This window comes from Bos indicus, unplaced genomic scaffold (assembly GCF_029378745.1).
Source record: "Bos indicus isolate NIAB-ARS_2022 breed Sahiwal x Tharparkar unplaced genomic scaffold, NIAB-ARS_B.indTharparkar_mat_pri_1.0 scaffold_64, whole genome shotgun sequence".
Classification (NCBI taxonomy): Eukaryota; Metazoa; Chordata; class Mammalia; order Artiodactyla; family Bovidae; genus Bos; species Bos indicus.
The window spans coordinates 30,661-56,590 of NW_027223727.1; the positions used below are offsets into that span (position 1 = coordinate 30,661).

Consider the following 25,930-nt stretch of genomic DNA (forward strand, 5'->3'; position numbering starts at 1 on the left):
CACCAGATGGTCAGTACTGAAATAAGATTGATTATATTCTTGGCAGCCAAAGATGCAGAAGCTCTATACAGTGAGCAAAAACAGGACCGGGAGTTGACTGTGGCTCAGATCATGAACTCCTTATTGCAAAAATCACACTTAAATTGAAAAAAGTATAGAAAACCACTAGACCATTCAGGTATAACCTAAATCAACCTAAGTCAAATCCCTTATGATTATACAGTAGAAGTAACAAATAGATTCAAGGGATTAGATCTGGTAGACAGAATGCCTGAAGAACTATGGACAGAGGTTCATGACATTGTACAGGAGGCGGTGATCAAAACCATCCCTGAGAAAAAGAGATGTGAAAAGGCAAAGTCGTTGTCTGAGGAGGCCTTACAAATATCTGAGAAAATAAGAGACTTTAAAGGCAAAGGAGAAAAGGAAAGATATACTCATTTCAATGCAGAGTTCTAAAGAATATCAAGGTGAGATAAGAAAGCCTTCCTCAGTGATCAATGCAAAGAAATAGAGGAAAACAACAGATAAGAAAGACTAGAGATTTCTTCAAGAAAATTAGATATAACAAAAGAACAGTTCATGTAAAGATGGGTGCAATAAAGGACAGAAATAGAATGAACCTAACAGAAGCAGAAGATAATAGGAAGAGGGGGAAAGAATACAAGAAGAACTATACAAAAATATCTTAATGACTTGGATAACCACTATGGTGGGATAAAAAAACCTAGAGCCAGACATCCTGGAATGTGAAGTCAAGTGGGCCTTAGGAAACATCACTACAAACAAACCTTGTGCAGGTAATAGAATTCCAGTTGAGCTATTTCAAATCCTAAAAGATGATGCTGTTAAAGTGCTGCATTCAAGATGCCAGCAAATTTGGAAAACTCAGTAGTGACCACAGGACTGGAAAAGGTCAGTTTTCATTCCAATCCCAAAGAAGGGCAATGGCAAAGAATGTCCTAACTACCACACAGTAGCACTCATTTCACATGCTAGCAGGGTAATGCTCAAAACCCTTCAAGGCAGGCTTCAACACTATGTGAACCAAGAACTTTCATATGTATAAGCTTGATTTAGAAATGACAGAGGAACCAGAGATCAAATTGCCAACATTCATCATATCATAGTAAAAGCAAGAGAATTACAGAAATACACCTATTTCTGCTTCATTGACTATGCTCAAGCCTTTGTGTGGATCACAATAAACTGAAATTTCTTCAAGAGATGGGAATACCACACCACCTTACCTACCTCCTAAGAAACCTGTACTCAGGTCAAGAAGGAACAGTTAGAACCAGACATGAAACAATAGACTGCTTCCAAACTGGGAAAAGAGTATGTCAAGGCTGTATATTGTCACCCTACTAATTTAACTTCTATGCAGAGTACATCATGCAAAATGTCAGACTGAATGAAGCACATACTGGAATCAAGATTGCTGGGAGAAATATCAAACTCAGATATGCAGATACCACCACGCTTATGGCAGAAAGTGAAGAGGAATGAAAGAGCCTCTTGATGAAGGTGAAAGAGGAGAGTGGAATATTTGGCAGGCAAATGTCTGTCTAGTCAAGCTAGGGTTTTCTCAGAACAAGACCCAGTTTCCCTCTCAGTCAGTTTCTCCCATCAAGAAGCTTCCATAAGCCTCTTATCCTTCTCCATCAGAAGGCAGACAGACTGAAAACCACAGTCACAGAAAATGAACAAACCTGATCACATGGACCACGGCCTTGTTTAACTCAATGAAACTATGAGCCATGCTGTGTAGGGCCACCCAAGACAAACAGGTCATGGTGGAGAATTCTGACTAAACGTGGTCCACTGGAGAAGGGAATGGAAAACCACCGAGTATTCTTGCCTTGAGAACCCCATGAACAGTATGAAAAGGCAAAAAGATAGGACACTGCAAGATGAACTTCCCAGGTCAGTAGGTGCCCAATATGCTACTAGAGATCAGTGGAGATATAACTCCAGAAAGAATGAAGAGACAGAGCCAAAGCAAAAACAACACCCAGTTGTGGATGTGACTGCTGATGCAAAGAGCAATATTGCATAGGAATCTGGAATGTTATGTCCATGAATCAAGGTAAATTGGAAGTGGTCAAACAGGAGACGGCAAGAGTAAACATCGAAATGAATGAGTGAACATCGAAATGAATGAGTGAACATCGAAATGAATAAGTGAACAAAAATAGACTGGAATGGATAAATTTAACTCAGATGACCATTATATTTACTACTGTGGGCAAGAATCCCTTAGAAGAAATGGAGTAGCCATCACATTCAAGAGTCTGAATGCAGTACTTGGATGCAATCTCAAAAATGACAGAATGATTTCTGTTCATTTCCAAGGCAAACCATTCAATATCACAGTAATCCAAGTCTATACCCCAACCAGCAATGCTGAAGAAGCTGAAGTTCAATCGTTCTATGAAGACCTACAAGACCTTATAGAACTAATACCCAAAAAAAGATGTCCTTTTCATTATAGGGGACTGGAGTGCAGAAGTAGGAAGTCAAGAAACACATGGAGTAACAGCCAAATTTGGCCTTGGAGTACAAAATGAAGCAGGGGAAAGCCTAATAGAGTTTTGCCAAAAGAACACACTGGTAATAGCAAATAACCTCTTCAAACACCACAAGAGAAGACTCTACACATTGACATCACCAGATGGCCAACACTGAAGGCATATTGATTATATGCTTTGCAGCCAAAGTTGGAGAAGCTCTATAGAGTCAGCAGAAAAAAGACCAGGAGCAGACTGTGGCTCAGATCATGAATGCCTTATTGCCAAATTCAGACTTAAATTCAAGAAAATAGGGAAAACTAGACCATTCAGGTATGATGCAAATCAAATCCCTTATGATTATACAGTGGAAGTGAGAAATAGATTCAAGGGATTAGATCAGATAGACAGAATGCCTGAAGAACTATGGGCAGAGGTTCCTGACATTGTACAGGAGGCAGGGATTAAGACCATCCCCAGGAAAAAGAAGTTCAAAGAGGCAAAATGGTTGTCTGAGGAGGTTTTTCAAACAGCTATGAAAAGAAGTTAAGCAAAAGGCAAAGGAGAAACGGAAAGATATACCCATTTGAATGTAGAGTACCAAAGAATAGCAAGGAGAGATAAGAGAACCTTCCTCAGTGATCGATGCAAAGAAATAGATGAAAACAATAGACTGTGAAAGACTAGAGATCTCTTCAAGAAAATTAGAGATACCAAGGGAATATTTCATGCAAAGATGGACACAATAAAGGACACAAATGGTATGGACCTAACAGAAGCAGAAGATACTAAGACAAGGTGGCAAGAAAACACAGAAGAGCTATACAAAAAAGATCTTTATGATCCAGATAACCACGATAGTGTGATCACACTCACCTAGAGCCAGACATCCTGGAATGTGAAATCAAATGGGCCTTAGGAAGCACCACGACCAATAAAGCTAGTGGAGGTGATGGAATTCCAGCTGACCTATTTCAAATCCTAAAAGAGGATGCTGTGTAAGTGCTGCACTCAATATGCCAGCAAATTTGGAAAACTCAGCAGTGGCCACAGGACTCGAAAAGATCACTTTTCATTCCCATCCCAAAGAAAGGCAATGCCAAAGAATGCTACCACAAAACTGGACTCATCTCACATGCTGGCAAAGTAATGCTCAAAATTCTCCAAGCCAGGCTTCAACAGTACATGAACCATGAACTTCCAGATGTTTAAGCTGGATTTAGAAAAGGCAGAGGAACCAGAGATCAAATTGCCAACGCCCATTGGATCATCATTGGATCATCAACATCGATTGGATCATCAGAGTTCCAGAAAAATATCTATTTCTGCTTTATTGACTATGCCAAAGCCTTTGACTGTGTAGATCACAAAAAACTGTGGAAAATTCTTCAAGAGATGGGAATACCAGACCACGTTACCTGCCTCCTGAGAAATCTGTATACAGGTGCAGAAGCAACAATTAGAACTGGACATGAAACAACAGACTGGTTCCAAATCGGGAAAGGAGTACATCAAGGCTGTATATTGTCACCCTGCTTATTTAACTTACATGTAGAGTACATCATGAGAAATGCTGGGCTAAAGGAAGCACAAGCTGGAATCAAGATTGCCAGGAGAAATATCAAGAACCTGAGATATACAGATGACATCACCCTTATGGCAGAAAGCAAAGAACTAAAGATCCTCTTGATGAAAGTGAAAGAGGAGAGTGAAAAAGTTGGCTTAAAGCTCAACATTCAGAAAACAAAGACCATGGCATCCAGTCCCATAACTTCATGGTTTGGGGAAACAATGGAAACAGTGAGAGACATTAATTTCTTGGGCTCCAAAATCACTGCAGATTGTGACTGCAGCCAGGAAATTAAAAGATGCTTGCTCTTTGGAAGAAAAGCTATGACCAAACTAGACAGCATATTAAAAAGCAGAGACATTACTTTGCCAACAAAGGTCCATCTAGTCAAAGCTATATTTTTTCCTGTAGTCATGTATGGATGTGAGTATTGGACTATAAAGAAAGCTGAGTGCAGAAGAATTGATGCTTTTGAACTGTGGTGTTGGAGGAAACTCTTGAGAGCCCCTTGGACTGCACAGAGATCCAACCAGTCCATCCTAAAGGAAATCAGTCCTGAATATTCATTGGAAGGACCGATGCTGAAGGTGAAACTCCAATACTTTGGCTACCTGATGCCAAGAACTGACTCATTGGAAAAGACCCTGATGCTGGGAAAGATTGAAGGTGGGAGGAGAAGGGGATAACAGAGGATGAGATGGTTGGATGGCATCACCGACTCAGTGGACATGAGTTTGAGTAAACTCCAGGAGTTGGTCATGGACAGGGAGGCCTGGCGTGCTGCTGTCCATAGAGTTGCAAAGAGTCAGACAGGACTGAACTGAACTGAACTGATGGTTTTTCTAGTAGTCGTATATAGATGTGAGAGTAGGACCATAAAGAAAGCTTAACACAGAAGAACTGATATTTTTGAACTGTGGTGTTGGAGAATACTCTTGAAAGTCCCTTGGAGTGCAAGGAGATCAAACCAGTCAATCCTAAAAGAAATCAACCCTAAATAGTCATTGGAGAACTGATGCTCAAGCTTAAGCTGCACTACTTTGACTGCCTGATGTGAAGAGCTGACTCATTGGAAAAGATCGTGATGATGGGAAAGATTGACGGCAGGAGGAGAAGTAGATGACAGAGGATGAGATAGTTGGATGGCATCACCAACTCAGCCAACATGGGTTTGAGCAAACTCTGGGAGGTAATGAAGGACGGAGAAGCTTGGTGTGTTGCAGACCATGAGGTCTTGGACTTGAATTAGGGACCGAACACTACCACCACCAGCAGCTAGAGAGAAAACATAAACAGTTCTAATCAACTGGCCATCACATGTGGTTATCTGGGGTGTGCAGGAGGAGTACCTGGATTAAATTCATTGTCTAACTTACTGCAGCCTACTAGGTGCAAAAAATCCAAATATTCCACAGTGATGGTGCCAAAGTCCTCAGACTCTCCAGATCAAATATTGAGAAAATTCTGTACTGCTTCTTGATAAAAGCCTCAGGAGAAATTCTTCTCTCCACTTTCATATGAATGGGTGATGGCCCTTGTCCCCGGAAAAAATTTCTGTCAAACATTTTTTCTGGAATAAACCCTCTTTGAACGTACCATAGACCTGCTTTGCAACAAAATTGTTGAATGGACTTCCTTTCATGGGTGGCCTCAAAGTATAAAACATCTGAAACCTTGACTACACAGAAGATTGGATGGAGCTCATCGCTTCCTCTTCTGCCTCCCCAGGTCCTACCATCCTACCAAGTCATCAGCAGAATGTCACACACACCTGGACTCTACTGCTCTCCCTCCATCCAAACACCTCACAAGACCAGACCTCATGGGAGGTCACCTGCTTCTCTTGATGAATGAAAGTTTCTTTTATAGATTTTATGAAATTGATGATCACTATCCTTTTCACAAATAAAGATAAGTACCTCAAGTGTTTACTATTAAAAACAAAACACACAATTGCCACACACACACACACACACACACACGAAACTCCTTTGACTGGATTAACTGAGACTTTTTTCCATTTAGTAAGTACAGAGAATCATAGGATTCAATATGCTTCTGTTCTTGGCTTGGTTTCTAGAAAGTAAAGTTGGTATGAATTTGCAATAATTATTCATGTTTGAGGTCTCTGCTACAAACATATTCTCTCCTTACTTTTTAGCTATTGTTTTTATAACTTAAAAAATATGTAACAATGTATTTTCTTAATTATTTATTAATATTGATGAAATGTATGCATTAAGAATGACATAAATTCAATTCTTTCATCATCTGTGATTACCTGTAGAATAGAATAATTAATCATAAAATGTGTTCCCCATTATTTTGTTTTTTGGCTGCACCTTGCAGCCAAAACCAAGACCTTGCAGGATCTAGTTCCACAACCAGGGACTGAAGTAGTGGCTCCCACAGTGGAAGCACAGAGTCTTAACCACAGGACCTCCAGGGAAGTCCCTGTTCCCCATTATTCTAAAACTAGGAAGGTGTATGGAGTAATCAACTAAATGCATACTGAACAGATCCCCATCCTGTGTTCTCATAGGGGATTATTTTCAGCATCATTTATATAAATAGTTTTGAGAAAGGGGTATACAAACAGTGTGGTATCACCCAAATACTGGTAATGATAAAGAACAAACCTGAAACTAACAGGGCTTATCTTTTCAATAGAACTTCCCTGGTGGCTCAGACATTAAAGAATCCACCAGCAATGCAGGAGACCTGGGTTCAACACCTGGGTCAGGAAGATCCTCTGGAGAATGGAATGGCTACCCACTCCAGTATTCTTGCCTGGAGAATCCATGGACTGAGGAGCCTGGTGGGCTACAGTCCATGGGGTCACAAAGAGAGTCGACATAACTGATGACTAACACACATCTTTTCAATACATTTAACAATTACAATTTACTTGAATGTGTTAAACAATGTATTTTTCAAATGTATCACTTCTGACACGTATTTCCTGAGGTCTCCTAATCTTTTCCTTTCTTTGTCAGGTCTGGTAACTTCAGGAGAAGAAAAATCCTCTATATTAGTTCCAACATGATGAAATACTTTCAAGAACAGTATTCACAGGGTGGATACTCTTGTGTAAGGAAGTGTGTCGTGAACAAGACAGAAATGGTCCCTGTCCTCATGGTGCTCACACCTGTCCTCCTTGGGCTAAAATGCAAAGTGCAGATGACCCACCATCAGCTCCATTTACCTTAAGGGCCAAACCTACTCTCAGGGGCCATAACTTTCAATCACCTAATGTTAACAGTAAGAAATTCCACAGAACAGTCTAAGGAATTTCAGGGGTCTGGTTAATTGCCGTACAAATGGAAGCCAGCACGCACTGTCATCCCAAACTGAGAGCCCAGGTACTCACTTGTACATTCCAGGCGTTTCACATCTCGTGATGTCTCTAAGAAATATCGCCAAAGAACAAAGAAAAGGATGCCAAGGGGAATCACAGGTATAGCAATCCAAGGAATTGCAGCCACCATCACACCCACCACACCAATCACAAGTAGAGATGTCTGAAATAGCAAAAATACAGAGGCCTGCATGTCAAGGATACTTTCCAAAGATAAACTTTAATGATTTGCTCTTAAGATTAAACTCCTTTCCTTGAAAAACTTGTTCGAACAGCAGGGAATGCTTTCCCTTCCAAAGAAATAAAATTATAGTTGGCCCTCATGATATTTGTTGCATGCACCAACACTTTGATAAGAACTTTCTAGGTATCAGCTCTTCTGATACACTCAGTAGTCCTTTGAGGCAGGCATGACTAGTTTCAACAGATTAGAATATATGAGGTTCAGAGAGTAGAAGTTGAATCCCAAACTATCAGGAGTCATCAGGTGTTACTAAAAAGATGAGTGAGCAGGTATCACAGATAAGGAATCCAGACACCTTAGCTATGCATGTAGGGATAAAGAAGTGGTTAATTACAAATTCAGTGTAAAATATTCAGTAATAGTATTTTCTAAGTTTAGAAATGGAGGAGTGAGGCACAGGGTGAGAAGAAGCAACTTGATGGAGACTAAGTCATGGAGCTGGGAAGCCCATGTCATGTGCCATTACAACACATTTAAACCCCCAACATACAGCCATCCTTCTATCATTAGACTTAAGTATTCAGTTCAGTTCAGTTCAGTCGCTCAGTCATGTCTGACTCTTTGTGACCCCATGGACTACAGCATGCCAGGCTCCCATATCGTTCACCAACTCCTGGAGCTTGCTCAAACTCATGCCCATCGAGTCGGTGATGCCATCCTACTATCTCATCCCCTATCATCCCCTTCTCCTTCTGCCTTCAATATTTCCCAGCATCAGGGTCTTTTTCCAATGAATCAGTTCTTTGCATCAGGTGGCCAAAGTATTGGAGCTTTAGCATCAGTCCTTCCAATGCATATTCAGGACTGATTTCATTTAGGATTGACTGGTTTGGTCTCCTTGCAGTCCAAAGGACTCTCAAGAGTATTCTCCAAGCTCAGCTTTGTTTAGAGTCCAATTCTCACATCCATACCTAACTACTGGAAAAACAATAGCTTTGACTAGATGGACCTTGGTCAGCAAAGTAATGTATCTGCTTTTTAATATGCTGTCTAGGTGGGGCATAGCTTTTCTTCCAAGGAGCAAACATCTTTCAATTTCATGGCCACAGTCACCATCTGCAGTGACTTTGGAGCCCAAGAAAATAAAGCCTGTCACTGTTTCCATTGTTTCCCCATCTACCGGCCATGAAGTAAAGATGGGACTGGATGCCATGATCTTAGTTTTCTGAATGTTGAGCTTTAAGCCAACTTTTTAACTCTTCTTTTTCAATGTCATCAAGAAGTTCTTTAGTTCTTCTTCATTTTCTGCCATAAGGGTGGGGTCATCTGCATATCTCCGGTTCTTGATATTGCTCCTGGCAATCTTGATTCCAGCTCGTGCTTCATCCAGCCTAGCATTTCACATTATGTACTCTGCATGTAAGTTAAATAAGCAGGGTGACAATATACAGCCTTGACATACTCCTTTCCCGATTTGGAACCAGTCTGTTGTTCCATGTCCAGTCCTAACTGTTGCTTCCTGACCTACATACACAGTTCTCAGGAGGAAGTTCAGGTGGTCTGGTATTCCCATCTCTTGAAGAATGTTCCAGTTTGTTGTGATCCACACAGTGAAAGGCTTTGGCATAGTCAATAAAGAAGAAGTAGATGTTTTTCTAGAACTCTCTTGCTTTTATGATGATCCAACAGATGTTGGCAATTTGATCTCTGGTTCCTCTGCCTTTTCTAAATCCAGGTTGAACATCTGAAAGTTTATGGTTCATGTATTGTTGAAGCCTGGCTTGGAGAATTTTGAGCATTACTTTGCTAGCATGTGAGATGAGTGCAATTGTGTGGTAGTTTGACCATTCTTTGACATTGCCTTCCTTTGGGATGGGAATGAAAACTGACATTTTCCAGTCCTGTGGCCACTGCTGAGTTTTCCAAATTTGCTGGCATATCGAGTGCAGCACTTTCACAGTATCATCTTTCACGATTTGAAATAGCTCAACTGTAATTCCATCACCTCCACTAGCTTTGTTTGTAGTCATGCTTCCTAAGGCCCACTTGACTTCACATTCCAGGATGTCTGGCTCTAGGTGAGTGATCACACCATCGTGATTATCTGGGTCATGAAGATCTTCTTTGTACAGTTCTTCTGTGTATTCTTGCCACCTCTTCTTAATATCTACTGCTTCTGTTAGGTCCATACCATTTCTGTCCTTTATCGAGCCCATCTTTGCATGAAATGTTCCCTTGGTATCTCTAATTTTCTTGAAGAGATCTCTAGTCTTTCCCATTCTATTTTTTCTCTCTATTTCTTTACACTGATCACTGGGGAAGGTTTTCTTATCTCTCCTTGGTATTCTTTGGAACTCCACATTCAAATGTGTATATCTTTCTTTTTCTCCTTTGCTTTTAGCTTCCCTTCTTTTCACAGCTATTTATAAGGTCTCCTCAGACAGCCATTTTGCTTTTTTGCATTTCTTTTTCCTGGGGATTATCTTGATCCCTGTCTCCTGTACAATGTCATGAACCTCCGTCCATAGTTCATCAGGCACTCTATCAGATCTAGTCCCTTTAATCTATTTCTCACTTCCACTATATAGTCATAAAGGATTTGATTTAGGTCATATCTGAATGGTCTAGTGGTTTTCCTCACTTTCTTCAATGTCAGTCTGAATTTGGCAATAAGATCTGAGCCACAGGCAGCTCCCAGTCTTGTTTTTGCTGACTGTGTAGAGCTTCTCCATTTTGGCTGCAAAGAATATAATCAATCTAATTTTGGTGTTGACCATCTGGTGATGTCCATGTGTAGAATCTTCTCTTGTGTTGTTGGAAGAGGGTGTATGCTATGACCAGTACATTCTCTTGGCAGAACTCTATTAGCCTTTGCCCTGCTTCATTCTGTACTCCAAGGCCAATTTACCTGTTACTCCAGGTGTTTCTTGACTTCCTACTTTTGCATTCCAGTCCCCTACAATGAAAAGGACATCTTTTTTGGGTGTTAGTTCTAATAGGTCTTAGAGGTCTTCATAGAACTGTTCAACTTAAGCTTCTTCAGCATTACTGGTTGGGGCATAGACTTGGATTACCATGATATTGAATGGTTTGCCTTGGAAACGAAAAGAGATCATTCTGTCGTTTTTGAGATTGCATCCAAGTACTGCATTTTGGACTCTTTTGTTGACCACGATGGCTACTCCATTTCTTTTAAGGGATTCCTGCCCACAGTAGTAGATCCAATGGTCATCTGAGTTAAATTCACCCATTCCAGCCCATCTTATTTCGCTGATTCATAGAATGTATATGTGCACTCTTATCATCTCCTGCTTGACCACTTCCAATTTGCCTTGATTCATGGACATAACAATCCAGGTTCCTCTGTAATATTGCTCTTTACAGCATCAAACCCTGCTTCTATCTCCAGTCTCATCCTCAGTTGGGTGTTGTTTTTGCTTTGGCTCCATCCCTTCATTCTTTTTGGAGTTATTTCTCCACTAATCTCCAGTAGCATATTGGGCACCTACTGATCTAGGGAGTTCATCTTTCAGTGTCCTACCTTTTTGTACTTTCATACTGTTCATGGGGTTCTCAAGGCAAGAATACCGAAATGGTTTGCCATTCCCTTCTCCAGTGAACCACATTCTGTCAGAATCACAGTTGATAGAAATTTTGACCAAAAAGAAGCTGGGATAAGAAGGTTGAGATGCTTGTCTGAGTTAACACTGGTTGTTCTGGGTCCTCTCAGCACCAGCACCTGAATCCTGTGCTCACCAGCCCAGGGCCTCGCCAACTTGTCACCCAAGGTCCCTGGCCCTGATGCATCTCTAAGGGATGGGTTGGTAGATAATGCCTGTATCACAGAGATTTGTGTTTTATCATTTCACAGCTTGCTGGGAGCCAGCACGGGAGTTCCCACCCATGACAAGGTCATGCGGGAGAGCCCTGATAGGCAAGGCGAGTCAGGGCTCAAGGGCCCCCCTGGATCTGCCTGAGCGTCTACTCCAAAACCAGAATCTGTCTGTTTTACTATTTTATGACTTTTACCAACTCCTCTGACATTAACGGGGGGCTATCCCTGACCACCTTTCTCTGAAGAAAATTAGCTTAGAGCTCTAGTTAATAAGTCTCCTGGGCATAATAGGAGTGTTTCAATTCAAACCCCTCTGATGACTTTCTAGCTTGCCTGACAGGTTTGTTCAGATTCCTGCAGCTATGCATGTGATTGTTCACAGTCTCCCAACCATGAGAGGTACGGGAAGCTTAAGATATTCTAACAACGCAGATCTTCTCAGAGAGTTAAAATTGTTAGAATAGAATTAGTACAGGATTTCTTTGTTGAGCTAATGCTTGCTGCCAAGTTTCCATATCCCTTACCTACTATGTCCCTGGGAGTGTACTGATTAATATAGTTGGTATATAGAAATGTAAGTAATAGCTTTAATGTTTATAACCTTGGACCCTTGAGTTAATTCTTTTCTTGTTATAGCCCACCACACTTTTGCCCTATAGGAATGCAACTTTATCTAATGCTTTCAGAGGGTGGCGCCTGTCTTTAGAATAATCACCTTTAGAGAAAAATAAGTTTTCTGAAGAAAGGGTCATAAAATGCTAACAGGCCTCCTGGCCAGAAGATGATGCAAATCACCTAAAGCTTTTGCATATGATAAGTTTGCAGAAAGAAAGCCTGGCTTCGATAAGGATCAAGGACTGCTGACCTTGCATGACTCTACCCACCCCCCCCCCACCCCCCCATTATCCTCTATGCACAACTTAAGGTATAAAAACTACTTTGGAAAATAAAGTGTGGGCCTTGCTCATCAGGCTTGGTCTCACCGTGTCATTCTTGCTTCCTTTTCCTTCCTTTTCTTCTCTGTTCTTCCTTCAGGATGAATGACTGGAGCGTGGGGGCTCTTTGAGACTACTTATTTGCCTGGGTTTCTAAGACCCACTCAAGAAGGTGCCTAAGAGGGGGCACCTTCCGCGATTCAAGAGAGTGCCTGCGGCCTCCATAGTCCTAGCAAGTTCGGTGTCACGAACTTTATTAGTTTCCCATGTAAACCAGTCATATCAAGCCTCTGATCTCTCTGCTGTGCTATCCTTTACGCCAATGCCGTCCTCCCGAGGGAATCCCTGGATCCAACTGGGGCTGGACCCCGGTAACAGCTCTTCCTGATCAGCTTTCTCAGAGGATCCTCACAACTACCTTGTGAATGAGCAAAGTAAGTACTATTGTTTCTATTTACAGATAGGACATGAAGTTGGAAGGCCACGTGGTGTCCTAAGTTTTCCTAAGGTATTATAGGTCATGGAGAAAGCCAGGAACAGTTTGCAGTCATGGAATTCCAGACCCACCACTGCAGGTAGAGGAGTCTGGAAGGAGGAGGAAATGTCCAGAATTGTGACTCTGTGGCCAAGAACCCTTGTGAACCAAAACTGCATCTGTGTCATGGTATCAACATAAAAAAAAGCTAAGAGGATAGAATTCTGAAAGAATAAATTCTAATCATAAATGGGGAAAAACAGGGCTGTCTGTTCTCTCTTCTATTAGACCTACATATGAACAATTTCTTAACAACCACTGGTTTAACTGTGCATCCCACCCTTTTACAACCTTCATATTCATGGGGAAGGGTCCTTCCAGCTCCTTCCACATCTGATCTTAAGTAAAGTCACTGGGGGTGTTATCAGTGGTTGTCAGGGGAAAAATATCTGCTGAAATTTCAATTAGGAAAAACCCCAATTACAGTTTAGCAGATTCACATTATTTGATTGGACAATATTCACCAGTTTCAGTAATCTGTTTTTCTATATAATTTAAAGCCTTTAATGATTAGCCCAGCCTGGCAGATAACCTGGGAAGCAGAGGTAAGATCAAAATGAAGGGAACTATGCCAACGCTCTTTCCTTGAATACCAATTATAGACTGGTAACTTGTTCTCCAAAGCTCCTGCTCCCAGCTTAAGTTAAGTCCTTCAGATTTCATGCCCCTAAATTCTAAAGCAATTCAAATAGACTTTCTCTAAGATTTTTTTTTCCTACTTACAGATCATACTATATACAGTCTCACAGAGGATTAAGTATTATATTATTCAAACATATGTATATAATATATGGGTTTACATCTATATTTGTGTGTGTATATATATGTATACATATTTGTGCATCTTTTATTTATTGCCAGCTCTCTCAAAGCCTTTACAGAAGTTGGTAGAAGGCAACAATAGTATCTAAGCAAAATGTCAACACTCTTGAAGAAGGAAACAGAAGATTTCTTGGGTGCAATAAACGTCCCTTCCTTGAAGCCCATTTTATTTCTTCCTTCCACATTCCTAGGAATTCCAAGGAGCCTAATCCAAGCTACACACACAATTCTCACCATCTGATTGGATTTCAGGCCCACCTGATGGCCCACCTCACCATGGGCAATGCTTCTGCAATCTGTCTCACTACGGCACAGAGACAATGATGTGTACACAAGAAACATGTTGACCCAGAACCAAGTGACCCTAGTCCTGATGCCCCAAGAAATAAGGGGAATCGTTATTTAATATGTTTATAATCTATTTGGAGCATACCATTTGAGAATTCTAGCCAAAGCCTATGATTCCATATGAATAAGTGCAAAAATTCTAAGATAAAGTCACTGAGAGTACATGGTGATTTTCATCAGTCAGAATAATTCTTTAGTTTGCAGAGAATGACAACCTACACCTAGAGCAGAAATCCCCATTAGCCAAATATTGAGGTATCTGAGACAGGGATTAGGGCTCATTCTCTCAAAAATTGACAGGGATGGTAAGACCATACACCCACTCTTAATTTTAGGAAAATCTGGGATATATCAACACTTTAAAAGGACGGTGGTGAGAATTAAATGAGATTATGTATATAAAGTGCTTGCCATTCTATGTATGACAAATAGAATAGAAACTCTAAGCCCATTGTTACCACCTTTCAGTGTACTCTGGGTGCCATCAATTGGGAGAGGAAAGATGGTGTATTCATAGATTTAAGGCCCAAAAGGCTTAAGAATCCAATGAATTTGGACCCTTAGAGGCCATTCATGCTCACCACTGGAACAGCCTCGTATATCCAAGGACGTATCATAGTGGTGTTATTTTTTTCTAGATGTGGTGATGATGTCACGTGTACTAAAGTGACTGTTGCTTTTCTCTGGCCACAAAGATAATTGAATCTGACGTCTATTTTGTTTGAAGATGTACTTTCAAAAATACTATGGCCAATAAACCTCATGCCTACTACAGTTTTTGTCCTCTCTGTATTTTCTTCTCAGCTCTAGGCCTTCCAAAGATTGATCACCTCAGGAATATGACAGCAAGTCAACATTTTTTGAGATGTTTATTTTCTTATTCCATATTCTCTGTTTCAAGCTCTGCTTCTTCTTGGTAAAGACTTACTGTTATGACACTCTTGAGCATTTATGGGAGACTAACGAAAAAAGTGGTGGACCTTTGAATTAACTAAACCAAACAAGATTATTCAATAATATATTCCAAAGATAAGATCAATTTGACCTTTTCTATTTCATGCACAATGAACTGGTATATTGATATCAATGGAAGTACAAAGGAGCTGGGATTCGAAATCAATGAAACTGAAGTTTTCTCTCCTCATTACTGAGAATGTTTTATCCTGAAATCAGGCAGTATCTATCCCTGTCCTTCTATACATCATACAAAAACATGCAATCGATTCTATTATAAGGGCTAATGAACCATGTGCTAAGCACACAGCAGGCCAGCCAGCTTTGGAAAACCAACCTTGGCCTAGCTTGTTGTAGCTAAGGAACAGAACTTTCACAAAATCTTTTCAAATTAGCAATCACTGTCAAGATGTGACACTGCTTTACTGAAAGACTGCTTCTGGGGATAAGTAACATAGCTGAACCCAACAGGCCACCTTTACAAAATAAGTTTGCAGCACAGAAAAAATAAAAAGATATATCTTTGCAGTAAAAGTACTCTGCCTCTGAGACTCAGCTTACTTATCACTGGTAACAGTGGAAGCCTTTGCCTGTAGATTGCACTGCACAGAAATTCATTGCTGCATTTCTGTGTGTAGCTTTTGATAAATGCATTTCACTTCCAAAATGAACATGTGGAAAGTTGCCACAGCTTGAATCACTAAAAAGCAGACAGAACTAAACCACAACAAAAAATCATTCCAAATAAGCATTCTAAATGAGGAGATGAGAGCTGAGAGGATCCAACACCATTCTTTAGAATCTCAAGTTCACAGACAAAACAAAGGCTGGATAGAAGGTATGTCTGTGGTATTTCTAACTTTTTGTTTTAAAGACACCTTACAACAGAGCAATTTCCACTTGAAAAGAAATGCTTACACAAACAAAAAAGACATTTTCTGAGATGACTTTGATCCCTTACTCAAATTATTGGCTTAAAGATTTTGTATCCTCAATAACTGCTCTTTATTGTCCTTGTTCAGCTATTACTTTTCAACTTATCGTTTATTAACCTTTTCTTTGTAAGTAACCACACCTGGCCTTATCAAAAAAAAAAAAAATGGTGCAACAAATACTTGTCTTCTGTGGTAATGGGTTTCCCTGGGGGCTCACAAGAACCCCTGGAGAAGGGCATGGCTAAAAGAAAGCTGAGCACCGAAGAACTGCTGCTTTTGAACTGTGGTACTGGAGAAGACTCTTGAGAGTCCCTTGGACTGCAAGGAGATCAAACCAGTGTATCCTGAAGGAAAACAGTCTTAAATATACATTGGAAGGACTGATGCTGAAGCTGAAGCTCCAATACTTTGGCTAACTGATGCAAAGAACTAACTCATTGGAAAAGACCCTGATGCTGGGAAAGATTGAAGACAGGAAGAAAAGGGAATGACAGCAGATGAGATGGTTGGATGGCATCAGTGACGCTATAAACATGAGCTTGAGCAAGCTCTGGGAATTGATGATGGACAGGGAGGCCTGCCTTGCTGCAGTCCATGGGGTTGCAAAGAGTCAGACATGACTGAGTAACCAAACTGAACTGAACTGAACCCACTCTAGTATTCTTGCCTGAAGAATTCCATGGACAGAAGAAACTAGTGGCTCCAGTTCATGGGGTCACAAAGAATCAGAAATGACAGAGCAACTAACACTTTCTCTTTTCTGTGGTCATAAGACACATAATTTAGTTCATCTAGGCTATCTTTCCATGAGAGGTGATCCTGTTATTAAATGCCCTCACAGTAAAAGGAATCCATGCCAGACACCTGGAAGGCAGAGGGAGAACCACTTACCCAGCATGTCACTGCTTCAGACCAACCTTGACGTGACTGTGTAGACACTCCTGCCCCAGGTGTTCCTCATGTTAACTCAGCCTCCCAATCACAACTGCACCTTTCTCTTACAAACATGACCTTTCACTTAAGATAACCGGACACATTGCCAGGCTGAAAGGATCACCCTCAGCCCCTGTGAAAAGACCTTGAGAAACAGACTCTGTGCTCCTCCTGTGAGAACTCTGACAGGACTGTTACATTACCTGGATGAAATCAAGAAATGTCAGGGGCAGCAAGTCATCCATATGGCCAATGTCTTTAGAGAAACGATTCAAAATTCTTCCTGCAAGAACAGGACACAAGAAATTACTTCCCCAGATAAGCCCTTTAAGAGAAATAATTCATGAACAAACTAAAACAATATTTTTAAACTATATGCATTTATTATAGCGTCATATGAAATAAGCTGATGTCAGTGGTAAAGAAAGAGAAAATAGGATGATATCTAAATAGAGATAAAATTCTACCAAATAGCAGTGGGTGGGATGTTGAAATTGAGCCCTGATTTTTAAAAGAATGGGGGGAATCTTGTGGCAGCATCAAGAAGAGTTGGTGGATTTGAGAATCTTCTCTCCTTTTAGATCCATCCTATCTAAGACTCATTCCAAGTGCTAAGTCAGTGAATAAACACTTGCAAAATACTTCAATTAATCCCAATCATTACACTAATTTTGCTTTAGTTATCAAAATTAATTTTGACGTGATACTTTTAAAATAAACACTATTATAATCTCTCTGTAATTTTTTTTCCCCCACAAAATGGTTCCCAACAACTCACCTTTCAGGAAATTGTAGATTCCTGTCGTCTTCATGTTGTGAGTTTACTATCATGGTAATGTCATTATTTTCACAGGTGTACCCGATGTGACAAACATAGACTCATGCTTAAGCATCCAAGAAGACCAGAGGGACGTAGGCAGGAAAATGGCAATATTATGTAATGACTAAAGATCACTTATCATTATTGATTTTATTTCCCTTCTCAAAATCCACTAAAACAGTATATCCTAAAGGCTGCAAGACTGGAAGATTAGAATTGATTTCTAATGAATATCTAGTCCTTTCATGATCAAATTTAAAGAAATTGAAGCTACACACATGCGTGCAGACACACACGACTTTGGTATAGCAACTCCTGTTACCTAGACCCCTGAATTTCTTTTATAACTGAGACTCCAGGAAGCCAGGCTGCAGGTGAGATGTGGGAACCTGACCTGCTCTTCCTGACCTCTGTCAGAGATGACTTCCTCTCGAGGCCTGCACAGCAAGCCATAGCAAGACCATGAATGAGCAGCAGCTGAGGGCTGAATTTATGTGGCCTGAATGTGGCTCTGCTTCCTCCACAGGGCATCTAGCTGGCAGAAGCACAGGGTGTGCCCATGCCAGGAGCTGGAGCTGCTGGAATATTTCACCCTTGGCCAGGCCATCACAGCCTGTGTCTCAATTTTCCTTTCTCAGGTTTAGGAAATACAGACTCCAGAAACTGTCTCTCAGTGACACTTTTGCAGGCCCAGTGACAACTTTTCTGAGCCTCTAGGAATGCCTGCTTTAGAGGGCAAATCTCAGGATTTAACAGGCTCATGCAGGTGAAAAAACCCAGTCATGATGCCACATAAATTACCAAGTGCTCAACCACCAATGTGAGATGATGACTCTGAGCCCCAGGTTCTGCAGCAACACGTCTCCTGGGAAAGTCCACCAGGAGCTGCAGGAAGGTCAACCTGGTAAAATGCAGATTCTGACTCAGGAGTGCTGGGGGAGCCAGAGAGTCTGCATTCCCTCCAAGCTGGCAGGTGACGCCCTTTCTGCTATTGCCCAGGCGGTTTTGAGGGGCAAGAAACTGGTTATTATTTAATCAGTTGTGCTTCAGGAACATTAAAATCAGATGGGCAGTTTTGCAGATACTCTTACAAAAGTTGTGACCACTCTGGTCATTTTTATACTTCTCAAAGTAGCAATTTTTAAATAAAGAAAATATATGTCAAAAATATTTAAAATGTGGTTTAAGTGCTTGTAATTCTTTGAAAAATGCAACTTTTTAACATTGGCAAGATTCAGAAACACTACAAGTATGATTTGGCTTAGAAAGTGTTGAAGGAAGTATTGAAAACTTTTTAAGATTAAATGAACAGTGTGTAAGGCTCAGCACTCAGCTAGGTGAAGAGCCTTTCCCCTATGGCTACAGAGGCACTGGGAAGAAGTCCACCAATAGCTGCTTTGAAAACTATGGAGACAAGTTTGCAGAGAATGATATAATTGGCTGCTTTGCATGGCTCAGAGGATAAAGCGTCTGCCTGCAATGCACGAGACCCAGGTTCGATCCCTGAGTTGGGAAGATCCCCTGGAGAAGGAAATGGCAACCCATTCCAGTATTCTTGCCTAGAGAATCCCATGGGTGGAGGAGCCTGGCGGGCTACAGTCCATGGGGCCACAAAGAGTCGGACACGACTGAGCGACTTCACACACACACACACACACACACACACACACACACACCACTTTATCTTTCTCCGGATATGTGAACCTTAAGGTCTGAGAGACAAAGGGTTGGCAAAGAGTGCAAAATACAAGAAGAACAGAAACAATGAGAAAAAACATCTCCCCACACGGTGACTACACAAACTGAACCTAATATCAAAGCTCATCAAAAAACTAAGCACTTATTCAGCAGTGAGCTGAGTGTAAAGTAATGTGAGATCAGAAAGTTCAACAGTTTCTTCCTTGCTCTAAGAAACATTAAGAGAACATATGGTGTTTGCAGAATATTTCCTCTGGCTTTGGGATAGACTGGGCTTCCTAAGTGGCTCAGTAGTAAAGAATTTGCCTGCCAGTGTAGGGAGAAGCAGGAGACAGGGGTTCAATCCCTGGTTTGAGAAGATCCCCTGGAGGAGTAAATAGCAACCCACTCCAGTATTCTTGCCTGAAAAATCCCATGGACAGAGGAACTTGGTGAGCTACAGTCCATGGGGTCGCAAAAAGGAGGACACAACTGAGCGACTGAGCACATTTTAACTACAGCTGTGATTTCAAGCCCACAGCCTTGTAGTAATAAAGTTTTCTCAGAAGTCTCCAAATGAAATATTAAATCCTTATCATGAATTCCTTTCTCATATATGCCATAACTCTTCATCCAAATAACATGAGGCCCCTGATGGAAGATCTCCAGGGATGTAGAGGGAAGAGGAATTCAGATGAATTGTGGGAACACAATCCATTTTTGGACTGTTCTGTGTTCGAGGATTTCTCACATTAAACTGAATCTTGTCTTCCTGGAACATCCCTACTTATTCTGCCTTTATAGCCGCACAAGGTGAATCTAATTTCTCTTGATATGACAGCCTTTCAAATACTTGAATGAAATGAATCATATTCTTTCTAGCAACTATTCCTTGGTGCCTCAATGCTCCCTCATAAGGCATGGCCCTATATTGTCTGCAGTCTCTTGACCAGACTCAGAGAGCCAGTCTCAGCTAATGCCTTGTGCCCAAGTCTTGATTACTTTAGGGTAAAGTGGTATCACCACCTCCCCTCGTCCTGCATAGCCGGTCACAAAGCTACAACCACAGTAAATTCTACAGGCCAGATCACTTCCATCTGTAAGCACAGGTCGATTTTTGGGAACAATTGAACAATATGTGTAAACCATTCTAAGAGTGCATCCCTTCTGACCCAGAAAATTCATGTCTGGGATTACATCCCCAGGAGTCAGTAAGTGCATCAATCTGTTGAATGTGGCATATTTATAAAGTCACTAGTAGAAAACAACCTGAACAAGTCTGAAACAAGTCTGTAATGTATTACGCACAATTTTAATTTTTTTTCTTTCCATTCTTATTTCTCTACACTGTATTACTTGTGTAAAAATGTAAAGTAGAGGGGGGACAAGAAGGAGGAGAAAGAAAGGGGTGATATGGAGGATCAGGGGAAGGGAAGAGAGAAAGGCAGAGAGAAACAGGGGTAGAGAGATAACCCCCCTTGAAGACCATGACATCCAAGAACCAATCAAGGTCCTCCTAACTGCTCTGGTTCACAGTTTTCTGTCTTGTCCATAAGACAGAATATCACAAAAGATGCCATTGAACTTGTCAAAATACAAATTCATAATGATTGTATTTTAAGAATCAAGTCTATACTCTAAGCTGGATTCAGTCACCTTTAGAATTCTGACACCTGACCCACAACTAGAATGTCTCAGCTTAGTTATAACCAAACTGTAACTTAAAATTTTGAAGTTCCTACATCTGGTCTTTGCTCTATCTTTGTTAAGCTACAAAAATTAAATATTTATGTATCATAAAATATCAAGGTATATTTTTATTGAGGTATATATTATTTTTTGTATTTTTATTATTTATATATATATATATTTACTTATTTTAATTGGAGGCTAATTACTTTACAATATTGTATTGGTTTTTCCATACATCATCTTTTAGAATTTGAAATAGCTCAACTAGAATTCCATCACCTCCACTAGCTTTGTTTGTAGTGATGCTTCCTAAGGCCCACTTGGCTTCACATTCCAGGATGTTTGTGAGTGATCACACCATCATGGTTATCTGGGTCATGAAGATCTTTTTTGTATAGTTTTTCTGTTATTTCTAGTTTTCTTGCCACCTCTCATGTGTTATTCTTATTATCCTTTTGGGATTTTAGAGCTTTGAGGGGACATAAAAGATAACCATGCCTAGTCTTCCCAAAGTTTATCCTGGGAAGCATCTGAGATTTAACAGAGGTGCCTTGGAAAATGAAGGAGAAGAAGTAGAGAAAAAGACACCCCATCTGTCTCCCTTACTGCCCATCCATTGCAAACAGAGCCCTTTTCATTCATCTGGATGTTCATCTTAGAGATGGTATTTCAAGAAGGGGGTTCTACAGCAAACAGAAATATTCAAATCCCTTTGTAGACCAAGCTTCTGATGATGGAGGAGACAAGGTCCCACCTTGCTCAGGATGATGAAATAGTATTAAGCATACAATATTTCATCATGGGGTGGGTGCTACCGCCAGGCCATCCTGAGATTTCCATCCAGCAGAGAGAGGAGACAAGGAACCTCACTTTTCAGGGCAATTTCCTGCAATATCATTCACTGCCTCTTATTTTCACTAGGGATAGTGCCCGTCTCACCTCCCATCACTCTTGACTGTGTACCCTTATTCTGATAAAATACTCTTTTCTCTCCTCTGTTCACCCACTAAGAAGGTCCTTAAGTCCCCACCCACTCTGTCCAGATCTCAACCTTAGCCCTTTCTTTTCCTAAGACTCTTGATGACAAATATAGCTCCCAGGAATCTGCCACTCACTTAAACTCCTTTAACTTTATCAGACGGGCTTGGAATAACTGCTCCTCTCCCAGGAAACTGCTAGAGCTTTGACCACAGCTAATGGACCAAAGTACCAGGGGATCCTAACCCATGACTAGCCACCAAGTCATTCTGATTTCCCCTCCTGAGAATTATAAGGCCAGGAAAAAGCAGGAAAGTAGAGCAGAGTCACCGCACCCAGCAAAGTTGAGAGACCAGGAAGCTTGGGCACATGCATGCATCCTGTGGCAGTGGCTCCAATACCCACGAGGACCCCAGTTCCTAGCTCCAGGAAAGTCAGCATTGCTCCAGCTGCGCAAGACGCCCATTTCCTTTCCATCAAGCCCTCTTCCTTTGAACTAACCTGGGCAGATTCTGCCACTAGCAACCCAAAAGCCTTGACTAAAACAGTTACCACAAGTACAACAAAAGACTGCATACTAAAATTAGTTGGGAAAATGAGATGTTTTTGTAAAGTTAAATTTTCAAATTACTACTTAGGAAGAAACTATTAGTGAGAACCTTTCTTCATGAGGACTGCATAGTTTTGTCATCTTAAAAGCTAACAGAAATACATCTTTTCTTGAAACTCAGATCTAAACTTTTGAGCATCAATGGTCTCATTGGGTTTTTCTCTTCTTTTCCCCCCTTTTGGTCTGATTTAATTGTTTTTAAATATGGCAATGTCCTTTGGGGTTAATATTGGTTGCCTAAAATGCACCCAACCCCCACCTATCCACTATTTTCTTTAAAAAATTTATAACACTATGCTTTCAGCTGATACATTTTGCTGTTGTCAGCATCTGACTCCACCCTCAATCTTTATGTTTGTAGCTGAGAATCAAGGAGATCCTGAAACCAAGTGGGGCCCAGAAGAAGACTTCACAGGCTTTTAGAAAAGCCATAAGCAACTCTCATATTTAAAGACATAGTTTTTCTGACACTTCATTTGATGAGAAACTGTTTCAGTGTCCTTTCAGATTCCACCAGAGACCTGGGTCTATCCTCAGGACATATTATGGTATAATCTATTTAGTGGTTTAACTACTGTCTATGTCTACTAGCCTTGAACTCACATCTAGATTATACACCTTTTGTAAACATGGACCACACTTCACATACAATCTATAACAAAAAGGAAACTGCCAGGTGTTAGTGGTCAACTGGCATTTACTAATAATACACCATAAACCCAGTGGCTTTCCAACCGTTTTTGATTTAAGATGGGAAGACTTCTGTGCTTCTGGACTCTTACACAAAAATAGAAAACATATTAGTAAAATGAGTATTTTAAAAGTGGCTCTTACTGAAATGAGATTGTAAGACGTGTAACCCACTCAGTGACCATCTTGGTACGTGTCAGTATGTGGAAAAGTTGGAAAGATTAATTCTGATCACTATGGAGTCTACCAATGCTTGTGTCTTCCTTAGATCTCCCAGGGATCTGCTTAAAATGTAAATTCTCAAGAGCATGTGTGAGGTCTGAGATTCTGGATTGCTAACAACTCTAGGGTGATGCTGATGTTGCTGGGTCCAAGGACCACACTTTGAGTAGCAAGGAAGAAACTAAACATTTCTGATAACATTCCTTTGTCACTCATACCTACCCCTGGCAGCTAAAGGATCTTTGTCTTAATTTACCTCTGTGTTTGTTTTTAAAGCATCTAGTATTTGACAGAGATGTTTTGCAGCTGTGTTTTGAGAGAGATGCTGTGGCCAACTGCCCTGAACCACCTCTGACTTAACTACAGGAATGGCCATGCACAGATGAGACTGGAACTGTCTGAAAGTTATTTTTGCTTCATTACCATGTTAAGATTTCTACCCAAGGTGGGAATTTGTACTGGCCTAGGCACAATTCCTGCCATGTGCAAAGGAGTGTGGAAGACTACACATGTTCCAGCTAACCTGGCTGTTCCCAGAAATCTCTGCCCCTTTCCTAGAGCCCCAGTGGCATGCCTGCCTCCTATCCCTTAAAGTTCCTCTACTCCCCTCTCCCCTTGGGGAGAAGGTGTGTTTAGAGCATGAGCTCTCCCTTTATTCCTTAATCAATGAATAAAGTTTCTGCTCTACTATACACAACCGGGCTTAAAAAGTAGCATTTGTGATTCCAGGCAAAGAACCCATTCAGGAGTCACTGACCCAATGGGAATTAGCTATACCTTCTGTCTCAAGAATATTTAAATTGATCTTGTCTTATCTACATGTATAACTATTGCCCTTTTAAATTCCATTCTTTACTTTCAGGGGCTAACAACCCCTTGTCTTCTTTTTATTCACACAAATTAAATTAGAATATGGAGAAGGGGATGACAGATGATGAAATGATTGGATGGCATCACCAAATCAATGGACATGAGTTTGAGCAAATTTGGGGAGATGGTGAAGGACAGGGAACCCTGGTGTCCTGCAGTTATGGGGTTGCAAAGAGTCAGACATGAATTAGCAACTAACAATAATAACAGACATTGCTAGGACAGAGATTTTGTCTACTTTATTCACTGCTGTTACCCCAGTGCCTGGACCAATGCCTCACTGGAACACCTCAAATAGAAGGCACTTGAATATTTTGAGTGAATCAATAAAACAAGCTCTTCTGCTCTAAATAAGCAGTTTGTCCTCAAATTCCAGTCTCTACTGATATTTTAAACAATCTCCCTCCCTCTCCCTCTCTCCCTTTCTCTCCCTCCCTCCCTCTCTCTCCCTCTCTCTCCCTCCCTCCCTCTCTCTCTCTCTCTCTCCCTCCCCCTCTCTCTCTCTCCCTCCCCCTCTCTCTCTCTCCCTCCCTCCCTCCCTCTCTCTCCCTCCCTCCCTCTCTCTCCCTCTCCCTCCCTCCCTCCCTCCCTCTCCCTCCCTCCCTCTCTCTCCCTCTCCCTCCCTCCCTCTCTCTCCCTCTCTCCCTCTCTTCCTCCCTCTCTCTCTCCCTCTCTCTCTCCCTCCCTCCCTCTCTCCCTCTTTCCCTCTCTCCCTCTCTCTCTCTCTCTCTTTAATCTGTTGTTTTCTAACCTGGGGAAATTCGTTTCAAAGTGAAGTATCTGGTCCATCATATTGTCACCAACAAAACTCATTGATGATTCTCATGAAATAAAGGTAGAATCTGGGAAATAAGATAAAGTCTAACTCCTTTTTCCCTTTCAGTTTAGTCAAATTTCATGTGCTCATAGAGTACTACGTGCAGAAGCTTTGCACCTAACTCTTCAGATCAGAGTCCCTAGTGGGAAATGGCTTTAAGATGGTGGTGGAGGGCAGGTGCAATGACAAGAAACCTGTAAAGCATCCTTGTTTAGGGCCACCTTTAGGGGAGAGAACAAGAACTTTAGAGTGCAAGCTCGTACCTCTCCATTCTCTGATCAAGGAATAAAGATTTCCTTTACTTCTGAACTGAACTCAGCCTCATTCTGTTGGCACAAGCAACACCAGGTAGAAAGACACATGTTGGAGACTGATTCACCCAGGTTATAGAGACTCAGAGAATTCATATCAACACATCTATGATACACAGCCATTTTACTGGACACACTGGAAACCTCTATTAAATATCTGCTACTAAAGATAAGCCAGTAACATCATAGGCAGGGCTGGTGTTAAGTTGATATGAACAGTGATGGCCAACCAGCCTTTGACAGCCTGGGCCCTTCTGATTGGGTACTGCCTGCTCCACTGGATGCTGAATACCTTAAATATTAAAAGAGTTTTAAAAAGTTAGA

At 41.1% G+C, this 25,930-nt stretch overlaps 1 protein-coding gene across 1 annotated transcript in view; it reads right to left on the reverse strand.

Moving 5' to 3' along the window:
* Positions 1 to 25,930, reverse strand: part of LOC139182030 (ATP-binding cassette sub-family C member 4-like) — a gene marked incomplete at its 3' end in the record, with an annotated part of 75,131 nt that overhangs the window by 21,875 nt on the left and 27,326 nt on the right. The window contains exons 4-5 of the mRNA XM_070785514.1: positions 17,123 to 17,202; positions 7,451 to 7,601 (exon numbers count right to left, since the gene is read on the reverse strand). Coding sequence (XP_070641615.1) covers positions 7,451 to 7,601; positions 17,123 to 17,202 — 231 coding nt within the window. The remainder of the gene's footprint in view (positions 1 to 7,450; positions 7,602 to 17,122; positions 17,203 to 25,930) is intronic.